A 13,457-nucleotide genomic window follows, 5' to 3' on the forward strand; every position below is an offset into this window, starting at 1 on the left:
GTAATAAAAGTGAAGGGGAGAACATCCAGATATATTTTTCTAATTAAAAAACAAGACTAATCATTAATACATGCGTGACAATGGCAAAAAATGCAGCCTGCTAAAATGGCTGAGTCTCACTGGGGCTGCATTTACATTCTTTTATGTATTAAGAAATGCCTAAATAATGGACAGAGTTCAGGGGTGAATAATACATCTTGTTATAAAGAGCACCTGCCGAGACCATACTGGTCTATAGTTTAAACATTTTTAAATTAAAATACCTAAATCTAGAGGCCACCTGTTTCCTGCCTTTGCCTTCTTTGAGTGCCAGAAGTTTTACTGTAAACACAGGTGAGCAAAATATGATGCTGCCTGATGTTAGAGGACCCAAGGAATTTGCACAACAGCTGAAGTCCCAGCCAGCTGTTTTCAGACTCCCAGACCCTCAATTACAACTGATGAGAGAAGCAGTATCCTCCCTTCCTTTCCCAGTGGCAAGTCCCTTACATGGGAATTCCCACACCAGGCTGGGACAGCAGCTATCCATCCAGCAGCTTGGATTTGACAGTAACCAGTACCAGATGTTTCAGAGAAGGCATAATAAAATGCAGAGAGAGTAATCGTGGAGAAAACTACTCAGTTTTCCCCAATTTCCCACTGTCTCTGAGCAATGCCCATATCCTGGGATATACTGCATCCCAAGGACTTGGTCTGGCTATGCAGAAATTTGCCAAAAAGCTGTCCAGATGGCAATGCTGAATTCATTGCTGAATGGTAAAACAGACAGACAGGGGACTATCCTTACCCTAAGACCCTTAAGAGAGCTTGGATTCCCATTTTAATTTCAGTCTAACTGTGAAATGTAAAGAAGGTAAAACATTTCCAGAAATCCTAAGAAGTTTTCGTTTTTTTCTCTCTTATAAGGAGATACGAGGAAGCACTGTCAGGTGAGCAGGAATCTTGAAGGCTGGAAATGGAAGCTGGAAAATACAGCTGTAGGGCCAGTCTTTCCCTGATGACACTGGCATGTGAATTAATACCAACTGGGAATCAGGTACTGCTCATCAAGAAGGTCAATTGCCCAGTTGTTGGCTGAAGATACCAACTGGATGGCTAATTTGGTAGCCCAGAAAACTGCTTTTGAATATTCCCACTAGCTCAGCAGTACCTTAAGATGAATCCTCCATATCAGGAAACCCTTCTTGACGAACATCTACTGTCTGAAATGCTGCACCCTGACAAGAGATTTTGCACAATGCAAGGCTTAGGGTAAAATGGGCACCACTTGGGGCTCATCAAGACAAGTGGGCAGGGACAATCCTGTGCAACTCTGCCCCATGAGCTGGGCAGATGTGAGGCAGAAGCTCTGCCTGATGCAGGAGCTGTGCAGCTGCATCTCTGCCACCCTGCTGCTGGTCCCATCAGCCAGGCTAAGCAGCACCTGGACAGTCTAGTGGACTGCCTGTGCCTGCTCAAATAGCCTTGGTATTGCCAGCTGAGGTACCTGGAGTACATCTTTGCCTGGCCTGGACCAGAGCAGACAGCACCTGAAGCAGGGCAGGCTGCAAACCAGGCAAGGAGCTTGTCTGGACCTGGCAATGAATCAAAGTTACAAGTTTTCAGAAATGCACAGAACATTTATTCCATTCAGAAGAGGTATACAAATATTTCTGAAAGACAGAAAGGCACAAAATAGGTCCTATTTTCTTACTGCCTTATGCACTTTTCATGCCTGTGAACCTGAAATCAGGAAGCTAGCTAGCTTGCTCCTATATGGAAAATCATCAGAGTTTCAGAAGCATCTGTTTATCTAAAAGCCTACCATTTTTCCCTTTTCTTTCTTTCAAGGACCAGTGAGATAGTTCCATCTGGTAAATTGTAATGGGTAAGGGCACTTACTGAAATGATGTACAGTTATTACAATAACAAAGTGTTGTACAACTTCTCTGCACAGAAACTGGCAACAGTACCAAAATTAGGGTAAGCTTTGAGACATGAACAAACACTTACAATTATGTAATTATGCTGAGACCATAACAAGCATTCTCTTGAGAGCAGTTCCTGAGCTAGGGGACAAGGAAAATTACCTGATGGTTACGAATACATAGCACACTTCAGAGAAGACAATAGCCATCAATCTTATGTTGCTGTCTTCTCATTATATCACAACTGTCGTAAGGTTACTGATTCATACTCTAAAGTCTCAAATAGCAGTCCCATCTCTCAGCCCTTTTAAAAAAGAAGACTTAAGAGAAAATCAACAGTAGTTTTCACATCTCTTCACAATTGCAAAACATTACATCTGCCCCTGCTACACACTACTTCTTGCAAAGCATTTGAAATCATGTCATAAATAAAAGATTTGCAAAGGATTGAAAATAACTTAATTGTTATAATTATCATGGGGAAAATCTTGCAGTTAATATCAAATACTATCCTTAAAGCCATTTGGTCATACAGAGAGCAACTACAGACATTCAGAAAAGCAAACACAATTATATTTCCAAAGTGCTACCAAAATTAAAAAATGAGCCATCAGAGGTAAACAATCTTCTCTTCTACTCTGCCTCCATTTTCTACATCCTGCAGGTCGTCAGGCTGGTGGTTCAGCAGCACTGTGTCTACCTGTGGCAGTGGGATGGATCCCTGATCCTGAATGCTTGTCTGGGGACACCGGGTCTGCAATGCATTCAGATCTGTAACAAACAAGAGAAAGGACATGTGACAATGCATCCTCTGCCATGCCCAAGGTAGGACAAAGATCAAATTCTGACTCCACCATTAGCACCATTTTCTGGTTTACTGCATCTGTCTAGAAAGAAAACCATTGCTGTATTACAAATTATACGACAGCCTGGCGAGAGGTACTGTAGTCACATTTACTGCAACCTGTTCAGGACTGTCCACTGTTATCCAAGGGATAACCACTGTTACTGTGTTTGCAATACAAGAAATTCATACCCATACTTCACTAACCAGACACACAATAATGGAACTGCATAAATGCTTTCAGAGTTGGGCTGGAGGGAAACATACAGTACATATTTAATACTCTCATTAGTAATAATACAATTGTAAAATAAATGCAAGTTGCCATCATTCTATTTGCAAGCCTTCCTTTTATGGGTGAAAAAGGATCAGCTAAGAAAAACCAAGGGGAAAGTCTACTTGACTAGCACTTGCTGTCTGTAACACAGTTATACGTATTCAGCTTTTTTCTGCCAAGTTTATCTGCACGAGTTTATTTGCACAAATGCTCTATTCTTGTCTCAATCTTTAGGTGTGACATGAAGATAATGCTTGCACCCACACACTAAGAAATTATTTCAGGAAGATCTTCATATGTTATCTCATTTTCTCCAACAAATGCAAAGAATCAGGTACTGGTTTGACAGCATTGAAGTCTGAAGGCTTTTGTGATGATCTTGAAAAGCCCAAACAAACAAAAAAACCCAACCCAAACCAAACAACAGAAAAAGAAAACCCACAGTTGGATTTTCTCCCTAGTCAGCTTTCTGTACCATTTCAGGCCCTCAGGAACTACACCTCAATAGCTGGCTTTTCTACATTGTTGTTTCTGTAAAGCAGTTTTACCATAACAAAAAAAAGGCTGCATAGTAAGAGAGCATGTATCCTCATACCTAGGGATGAGTAAAGTCTGCAGTGGACAAGCAGAAATATTTTCCACTGTAATCTTGGTCCAGTTGACCTCTGCTGTTACATCAAGAGGGTTAACTTTTCCTTTTTCTCCACAGGAAGAAGGGGAGCTTGCTACCCTTCTCCACAGCTTGTCTAACACCAGAGGCAAGCAAACCCAGCAAGCACCAGGGTCCTTTGAGCCTTGGTCACTTGTGCAGAGTCATTTCATGCCTGCATACCCCTTCTCATGTGTACGTGCCATGAAAGTCTATTATAAAGGAGACATTTGGGTTTTCTACACACTGTGTCACTGTAACTGGTAACAATTTGAAATAATACCTGCCCACATTTGGCATTCCCCTGACACATGTACCTTTCACCAGTCCTGTTCACCAAGGCAAGAGTTTAAGGCAAAATAAACTTGCTGGCACCCTGCAAAGCCCGGGCTGTTCCCCAGCAGCGGGTGTGTGGAGCAGTGGGAGATGATTATGGGATGGGCATGTGGGAGCATATCCTATCACTGCTTCTGCCTTCAGCAGCTTCTCATCTTTGATATTCACAAAGGTGGGGGGAGCAAACAGGCTTTGGCTCCCAGAGAAAGCCACATTTATGTTATATCTCCTGCTGAGACCGCAGGGTTGGTGGCAAGGGCAAGGTATTTATACACAAGCAGTGCTTGGTCATGGTGGGACGACACAGGATGTTAAGAAAATTAATCCCAAATTCCCTTTCTTTTTCTGTTTTACACTGGATTTGAAGGATCAAATTTCAGTCTTGGTGAAAATCCAGACTAAATCTTGGTTGCAGGTGAGTTCTTTGCAATATGTAATGCAGCAGGATTTGATTTCTTAACTTATTTGAACAGACCTGGTTTGTTAAAGATGACTTTTGCACTTATTTCTTTTTGATAGCCGTATTAGAAAAATACTACAATTTGGAGCAACAGAAGAAGCCAGAAATTTACTATGTCTACTTTTGTTTATGAAACTGAATAATTCAGTTTTATTTATTTTTTATGAAGAGTCCTAACAATTAAAAGGTCCGCAGCCTCTGAACACTTATATTTCAGGATAATTTTACCCGTATTAATATTCCTTTTAAGTCCTGTGAGTCTACTCACCCAAAGTTATGTGCATAAGAATACCAGGCAGTAAGCACTTATTTGAAAGATCTGTTTCCAAATTTATGAAGTACATAATTGGAGAAGCCTAATTACAAATTTGAAAAAACACAGAAAAGAAAGATAAACACCCTACACACAGTTATTTGCCACCATCAAAACTAAACAGTAATTGCTTCACCAATTAAAACAGAAGCTGTTTCCAAACCATTTCTCATGAACTGCTACAACTCCAAGCAACTGAGCTGAGCAGTGGAAACTGCCAGCATCCTGGAAAAACAAATCCAGTTCTGTCACTATTTAAATAAATGATTTATCGCCACTTTAGCTGGGCTTTTTTGTTGGTTTGTTGTTGTTGTTTGCTTTTAGTTTTATTTCTGCTGCATCCAGAGAACGTGAGCAGCAGGATAGCACTCAGGAGACCAGAGTCCAGCTGCCACCAGGCTGATGAGCAGCTTTTCGGGCTGGAAAGGTTGTGCTTAATCCAACTGAGGAGGGAAGGGGATGGTTTTGGCTGCGCTTTGGGTGGCACTCAACATGGGCTCTGCCTAATAAAAGCACAATGTGTCCCTGGGACAACACGCTCAGCTTGCTCACAGAGGGGGAGCCTCCTGTCTCCATGCCCAGTGCCATGCTGGAGGCAGCAGAGCCAGGAGACCAGCTGGCATTGCAGGTGGCAGCATGATGCACCCCAGGACCAGCTGCTCAGGGAGGGAGCAGAGGGAGAGCTGCCAGAACTTGCAATAACACCTTCAGGTGAAGGGAGAGCAGGGAAAAGGGAGCGATCCGCCAGCAGACACAGGTTCTTGGTATGCAGAGTAACAACAGCTGCCAAGAAGTTCCCCCTTCGCAGAATCACAGAGTTGGCACAGTTGGAAAAGACCACTAGGATCAACGTGTCCAGTTGTCAACATCCTCCCCTCCACTAAAATACATAAATATATTTATCAATATCTATATCAGCATACCCACTAGAGCACATCCTGAAATGCTTCATCTACAGTTTCTAAAAACTTTGAGGGATATTGATTCCACCACCTCCCTGGGCAGTCTGTTCCAACACCTAACTACTCTGTAGTTACTATCTCAGTAAAGAGTTTCTTCCTCGGATCTTGTCTAAACCTCCCTTGGAGCAACTTCAGGCCATTTCCTCTAGCCCTGTCATTGGTCACTTGAGAGAAGAGGCCAGCACCCAGCTCACTACCACCTCCTTACTACTAGCTGTAGTAAGGTCTCCTTTCAGCCTCCTCTTATCCAAACTAAACATTTCCAGTTCTCTCAGCCTCTTCTCATATCTCTTCTTCTCCAGACCCTTCACTACCTCAGTTGCCCCAGGGGCACAGAACTGAACACAGCACTTGAGGTGCAGCCTCACCAGTACCAGGGCACCATCACTTCCCTTCTGCTGGCCACACTATTCCTGGTATAAACCAGAATGCTGGTGGCCTTCTTGGCCAGCTGGGCATTCTGCTGGCATATTCAGATGTCTGTCATCCAGCACACCCAGGTCCTTTTCTGCAGGGTCCCCAGACCTGCAGCATTGCATGAGGATGTTGTGACCAAAAGGCAGGACCCAGCATTTGGCCTTGTTAAACCTTGTATTATTTGCCTTGGCCCACCAGTTCAGCCAGTCCACATCCCTCTGCAGAGCCCTCCTACCCTTGAGCAGATCGACACTCCCACCAGACTCAGTGTCATCTGCCAATTTACTGAGGAAGCACTCAATCCCCTCATCAAGATCATTGATAAAGATACTGAATGAGATTGTCCCCAAGACTGAGCCCTGGGGAACACCACTGGCAACTGGCTGCCAACTGGATTTAACTCCCCCCTGAGCAATAATGTGCAGTATGGGGAAACCAGCTGCCCTTGCCTGCACCCCTCTTGCCTAGGCTGGGCTCTGTCATTTACCTCCCTCCTGCACCCCTTGCACAGAAAGGAGAAGCAAAGGTGTCTGTACCTGGCAACAGCCTTCCTCTTATTCATTTACACCTAAATAACACAGTTTTTCCTTCCTACTTATACAAGCGCAGAAAATATTCCCATATTTCCAAGGACTTAAAAAAGCTGAGCTGCAGCTCAAAGCCTTCCACAGGGTCTTCTGAGAGACTTCCAGGGGTGCTGCTCCCTCCCACTTCAGCAGTGGCCAAGGGCTGTTGACATCTCACTGCACCTTGGTCCATGCAGTTCATGTGCAAACTGAACACCCTTTAACTGCATCTCAGTTATGCAAAACGTATTTCTGCAACAACACTGCAGGTAGCTCTTTCCTCAGGAGGCAGATCCACAGCTGCACCATATATACTCCAGACAAAACAGAACATCAAACCAGGAAAATACATTCTATTAATGTTAGGATGGTTAAACTCCCCAGCAAACAGGGATATGCTTGAGGATGGAGAGGAGCTACTAGGTGACCTGTGACATCACTTCAACATTTTGGTGCAGTGTAGTAGCAGCACAAAATACCACTTACATCAAGTTCCTCCTCCTTTTTATCAGCTGAGACCATATCTGTATCATCAAATAAAGAAAACCTAGGCATTCCCTGTTGTCTTCCTCATCAATTTTCTCAAGAGCTAGAGGCTGCTTCAACTAAACTTATGGAAAAAAAAAAAAATCACAAATACTCTCATGCACACACACTGTCAAATCCAACATTAAAGATAATCAATTTTTTCCCTCCTGTTTTCCCTTGTGTCTAATTCTGCTACCTTGAGGACTGGTACTAGAAAACTGCAGAGAGATACTCCACTGCCCCAAAATGAAAATACTTTTCTAGGCAACCAAATGTAACACTGACAAAAAAACTGCAGGCCTGCAGCTCACTGAGGCTGCCTGAATTTCTAAGGGGACCTCAGTTCTCCAAATGGGGTCATCAAACTCAAACAGCTCCTGGCTAAAAACATGGTAATGTTCCAGGGGAAACATAAAAAAGTGGCATTCCACATCTTAAATACAATGCCCTACTCTTCCTGTAACACTAAGAGACAGGATTAGTGCCATCGCATAAACTGCTTGGAAGATGAAGGACAAAGCATTGACATTTGCAGGAATCCGAGATCAACACATACCAAACCAAATACAGCCCCTTCTCGGGGGTGGGGGCGGAGGTACAAAAGCCAAGTAAACAACTCGTTAGTCACACTGCTTCTCACCTTCTGTCTGTTGTCACAGGATGTAAGCACTTACACATCAAGTAAATGCCACGGATTTTCTCCTTCACCTCTCCTCTCTCTCCCTCGAGGATCAGAGCTCTTCAGGTAACCCTGGAGCACCCACAGTGATGATTATGGGAACGACAGGAAGATATTACCAAAGCACTAGGGAAAACTCCAGTCAAAAAATCTCTCCTAAAGTCTCTTGTGTTTTTAATAGAAAGCCCCCAGCTCTGACCCTAATTTCACAGTATGACAACATAATTCAAGTTGGAAGGGATTTTCAGAGGCCTCTGGTTCAAGCTCCTCAAAGCTGGGTCAGGTCTGAGTTTTAGACAGGTTTTTTCCTTCCTAGCAATTTAAAAAAAAAACAACAACCACAACCCAAACAAATATAAAACATCCACAATAAACAGAGGGGAGGTTTGAGGGCAATTCACCACACGAGTTTTGCAGATACTGCATACATATAGACTGAATTAACTTGCTGTGACTTTTAGAGATCTGTGTCACATGTTGACTCCCCTTAAAAAATAAAACTTTCATTAAATCTGGAGATATTCAAGCCACTTTTAGCAACAAATATGTTAAAGATTCTCAAAACCATTACTCTTATGAAAATAATACATGGAATTAGGTTTTGGGTTTACCATTTCCTTCCCATAACTGGTGCCTGTTTTCATACCAAGTTCATCTGGACTGACAGCTGACAAATCAACTTCAGGCCAAAGCTATTTGAAATGGCAGAACTGCTGTATTTAATCCCCCCACTGGCACTCATGCATAATGCAAAACACAATCAGACACCTTTAAAAATCAGTGCTAAGTCTACTGGGTCTGGGATATTCAAAGGAATTCAAGGGTAACAGGCTCTCATTTGCCATTCCAGTTCAATAGCCACCAGCAGCCTAACGCCCATCAGCTCCACTGAAAAGTCCCCACCGGCAAATCCCACGGCACTTGTCTCTAATGATGCTCCCAGTGATTTCCATGCAGATTACCGACAGCCGATTCCCCAGGGAACTCCGGGCATCTCGGCCTCTCTCCCTTTCCTCCCGGTGAAACAAAAGCACTATGATCGGTTTGCATTGCTTTATTTTAAGTACCTACTAAGACGTTACCAGTTTGCCTTGGGTTTTCCATACCTCAGGCTCGTTTGTTGATAGCACTGATGGTTGGTGGGAGATGAGGGAACGCCACTCCGCAGCAGCATCACCAGAGCTGCCGGGCAGAGCACCTTTCCGGTGCCGGGACTAAGATGCTGCCCTCCCCTGGAGTCAGGACACGTGGAGTAGCAAAGGTGTCGGTAGGCTTTGAGGACCAGAGGACAATTCCCAGGAGCTTCACTAGGAGTCGAGATAGCAAAAACCATCGAGAACCCAGCTTTCACACCTCAGTAAAGCTGATTTCACAGCGGGAAGGGAGTTTAGTACCGGATCTCAAAAAACACTCGAAAAAAATAGTTTGACCCTGAAGCTACCAAGGGAAGAGGAGCCTAATCTATTCCCCAGCTGACTGAATGAGGCGGGAAATCAATCTGAGAACTCTAATGCTGCTGGTTACTTTTAAGTAGCTAAACTCTGTGAAAAAGCAGCAGCTTCATTTCTTAGGCAAACAAGCACCTTCAAGAACGAGAGGTCTTTTCTCAAAAAGCAGATGAACAATTATATCATAATATACTCCACATTAGTGACTCTTACCTGCTTTTGGCATATTTTGTTACCAGACAGAGAAGGAAAAAGAAGTCAAAGTCTATGACGACTACGGCCAGCAACATAACTCTTCCTCGTATGTGTACTTCTGACTTTTTGATCATCGTAAAATTACTGGAAATGCCATTATTCTGCATGTTTCTAGTCTTTGTTTAGTTGTTGGCTTAGGGAAAACAATGCAATTCAGTTTTCAAGTTTTGCTTGATAATTCTTTAGAGAAGTTTGGTCTAGAGAACTTAGAACAAATTCTCCTCTCAGACAGAACTTAAATTTATTTCACCCAAACTGCCTTATCATAAAGTTCTATAATTGTTCCAGCTCATGTAGACAATACTTGTTTTAAAGGTCTAGGTTTTGAAGTCATGTGATGATGGAGCTGTTTCCAACACTAGTGTTATCACAGAAAAATATTAAAAACATCTCAGGCTCAGACACTGCCACTGATGCCACTGTCAGATCAAGTTCATAAAATGCCAGTTGCTATGTAATGACCTAGGATGGTGAAGTAATAAAAAATTTTAACCTACTTACATGGTTATCAGTTGTATTTGCTTTAATGCACAGGGCTTCTAAACTATTTTTGGGGTGCTGTTTTTTAATGCATATAAGTAAGAGATATAAAAATAGGCCTGACTTGAAATCCTAACTTGTCAGTGCATCAAATACCCACAGTCTCACCTTGGCAAGGCATACTGCCTGCCAGCTGCCTGCTTCTGCTTAGTATTAATTTATTTAGGTATGAATTCCCCATTAAGTTGTCTTTGTGCTCAGCTTTGAAGCTTGAGATGGTCAATTACAGACACACACATGGTCCAACAGGTATTTTGCTAACAACAAACATATGTTTTATTGACCTTCTTCTTTTCCAGCTCATTAAACACAGCTGCACTCAAATGAGCAAGAGAAAATAACCATAAAACCCCAAGAACACCCTTCCTACAAAGGATCACAAGGAAGGTGACCAGCTGCTGGCCCAGGGCTGCTGCTGCACCCTGCACAGGGCATCTCTCCTGGGCAGGGGCCGCTCATCTGCCTGCAGACAACAGCGGGGAAGCCTCACTCTGTGCGGGTGTCTAACGCGGCTGCCTCTGAAGGAGGCTCCGATTGTTTTCGCGCCGCCCCACAATCCAAGGAAGACCTTTTGGCCAGCAGGCTGAAGTCAAAAACCAGCTGCAGGCAGAGGGTACACTGCTCCTGCCTGCACGTTTGCTGGAGAAACAGAGAGCCCATAAAGTTACAGACCCAAACAGCATTTCCAAAGACTCGGCCCCGCGACACATCCGCACGGCTTCCCTTGCCTGCTGTCCCCATTTGCACTCCACAGGGGAAACACTGCAGTGAAGCTTCCTCTATTTCCCTCACAAAGAGAGAAACAGCATCAACCTTGAAAAAACAGTCTCTGGCACACGAATTCACTCCCTTTGAAACAAAAGGGGACATTTACACATCAAAACTCTTTTTCTGAGCTCCCTGTTACCACAGGCAGACATTATTGTGCTGATTAACTTTGCTTCATATTTTATGGATGGTTGTTGGTTTTGTTTTTAAACTACAGTTTTGCTTTGAAATAAATATTAAACCAAAGGCCTTGGCAAGCAAGCAGTTTAGTCCCCAGCTTTTGGCCAGTATTCCAGGTGCAACACAAAGGAGTGTGCTTTGGACTTTGGCAAACATTTTCTTGACTGGCAGAAGGGTATAACTCTTTCTACAAAAGCCCAGAGGAGGAGGTCACTTTGTAAAACACTCCTGAGTGTCCTGAGAACATTGGTCTTTCCCAGCAAGAGACCAGATATACCAATTCTTACTCAAAGGCTGATGAGATCAAAACTCAGAAGTGGCAGAAGGATACTGAACCAAAACACAGGATTGCTGGAGGAGCAAAAAATAATTCAAAGCACCTGTTTCAAATTAATTATATGCTAATCTTACACTTTAATAAAGGCTGATGCTTGTTGATTAATGCAGGAAAGAAATACAAGGATTACTATAACAGCAAGCACCTGACAGAAGCCTCTTATCTGATAGTCACAGAGATACTTGTTCTTGCCTGGCTCAAAATACAAAGGAATGGTTGCTAACTTTTTACTGCAGTGTGAGTATTACCACAGCAATTTTTACCCATTTTTAGTTAGGCTGGCAGGAAGTATATGCAATGATGTTTTCTTCATGCAGTCACTGAAAAAAACAAAAGAAACTGAAAAGTTGCGCTTTGCCAAGTTCTGCATCATAAGCATGGGAAGTTTCAGGGTGCGATTTGAGTATTTTTTAAATGGGTGCCCTTTTTAATTGTTTGCTCAATGTTCTGTGAACACATAACTGCTGTGGAAACAGTTTGCATAAAAGCTAAAGGGAAAACTGTACATCAAAGCCAGAAAAAAGCACAATTATCAAATAACCATGTGCCTCCATCACTTCAGCTAAGTGCTTTCCTTGAGTGCACCCCAGGAATGTCCTTGGATCCACTTTCCTTTCTTCTGCTCTCACTTCTCTCTCCCTTCGTGCAACAATAGCCTTACCCTCAAGCCCAAATTCATCTCCACCCCCAACTTCCTTGCCTTTACTGTCAGTTGACTTTGCTTCTAGTGCCACAGCTGTGGCTCTGTAGACCCCAGCTCTGCTTTGGTCTGACTCCCTCCAGCACTTTGCCTGCCCTTTACACTGCATCTCTGCACCAGTCTCGTCCCACCACTTCAGAGAGTGGGCCACTTCCACACAGCAGCAGCAGAAGGGATGCTGTCATTTAAAAACACCTTCCTGCAGTAATTTTCACCTTCAGTTCAAAACCGGCTGTGTTTAATGCAGAGAAGCCTTTCTTCCTTTCAGCCCTTCATGTTTCTGCTGTGCTGTAGGGGCAAGTTCCTCTGAACAAGGAACAGTTTCCTTGCAGTTCTTGCTGTAACTACTTCACAATTCTCAACCTCAATTCAAAAAAGAAATAAAAAATAACCTCTTTTCATCCCTGCCAAATATACAAGCTTTCCGTGTCATGCATTCTTTAACAAAAAATTTATTCCATGACTTTTGAAGGCACATGGGTTTCTTCACATGAGTTTTCTAAGGCAGACTCTAAACAGATACAGCCAAACTATATTTATTTTTGTATCATTTATGCTTCAGCTGTAGAACAAACTTCCAAAGGACACTCAAGGAATGTCAGCAGGTGACTGCTGGAAGTCTTCCTATTTGATTACACTAAAAACAACTTCCATACCAGCACCAAGGCAGCTCTCCTCTGCTGCCTCACAAAAAATTTACATTACACCCAAAGGAAAGTTTTCTATAGCACCTGGGGAGACAGAACAAGATACTCAATGAAATCTCCTCTAACAGTTTGGCCACAGCCAATATAATTTATGTGGAAGGCAATCAGGTGCGCCTGTGAGGAATGCCAGTAAGTGACAGACAGACAATCTTCCCCAGTTCCTCAATAAATGCTTAACAGCAGGTGCTGCTGAGGATTCATTATTACTAAGAATTCATTACTTTTATAGAATATGCTACAGGCCATTTCCTGGAATAAGTAAAGATTATAATAAATAATTAAAATGAGATTGTACTTTTTAAAATAAGCCAGACAGATACATTTGGTGATTCAGCTATATGATTTTACAGGGTGTGTTTGCATACCGTGTCTTGCAAAATTGGGCCAGCCATAAACAGCTTCTCCCAGCTCTAGAATGAATTATTTATTCATACTTGTGCATCTATTCCAGGCTCTAACTCTATTACAAAACATATACAAAACATTTTTAATGCACTAAAGCAGGGCACATAACCAAGTCTCCACCCACAGATCACACCGCCTGAGGAGAACACGGACCTCCCAAGGTATCTTCCTGACATCAA

At 42.9% G+C, this 13,457-nt stretch overlaps 1 protein-coding gene across 12 annotated transcripts in view; it reads right to left on the reverse strand.

Moving 5' to 3' along the window:
• Positions 1 to 1,598: 1,598 nt before the first annotated feature.
• Positions 1,599 to 13,457, reverse strand: part of ARHGEF28 (Rho guanine nucleotide exchange factor 28) — a 127,616-nt gene continuing 115,757 nt past the window's right edge. For 11 of the 12 annotated variants that reach the window (XR_011723155.1, XM_071729975.1, XM_071729976.1 and 8 more), the window contains one exon: positions 1,599 to 2,678. Coding sequence is in view for 11 of the 12 variants with exons in the window: in XM_071729975.1 (XP_071586076.1) it covers positions 2,518 to 2,678 (161 nt within the window). In the remaining variant the exon portion in view is untranslated. The remainder of the gene's footprint in view (positions 2,679 to 13,457) is intronic. The other variant, XM_071729982.1, reaches the window with a different exon arrangement.

Source organism: Heliangelus exortis, chromosome Z (assembly GCF_036169615.1).
Source record: "Heliangelus exortis chromosome Z, bHelExo1.hap1, whole genome shotgun sequence".
NCBI classification, from domain to species: domain Eukaryota; kingdom Metazoa; phylum Chordata; class Aves; order Apodiformes; family Trochilidae; genus Heliangelus; species Heliangelus exortis.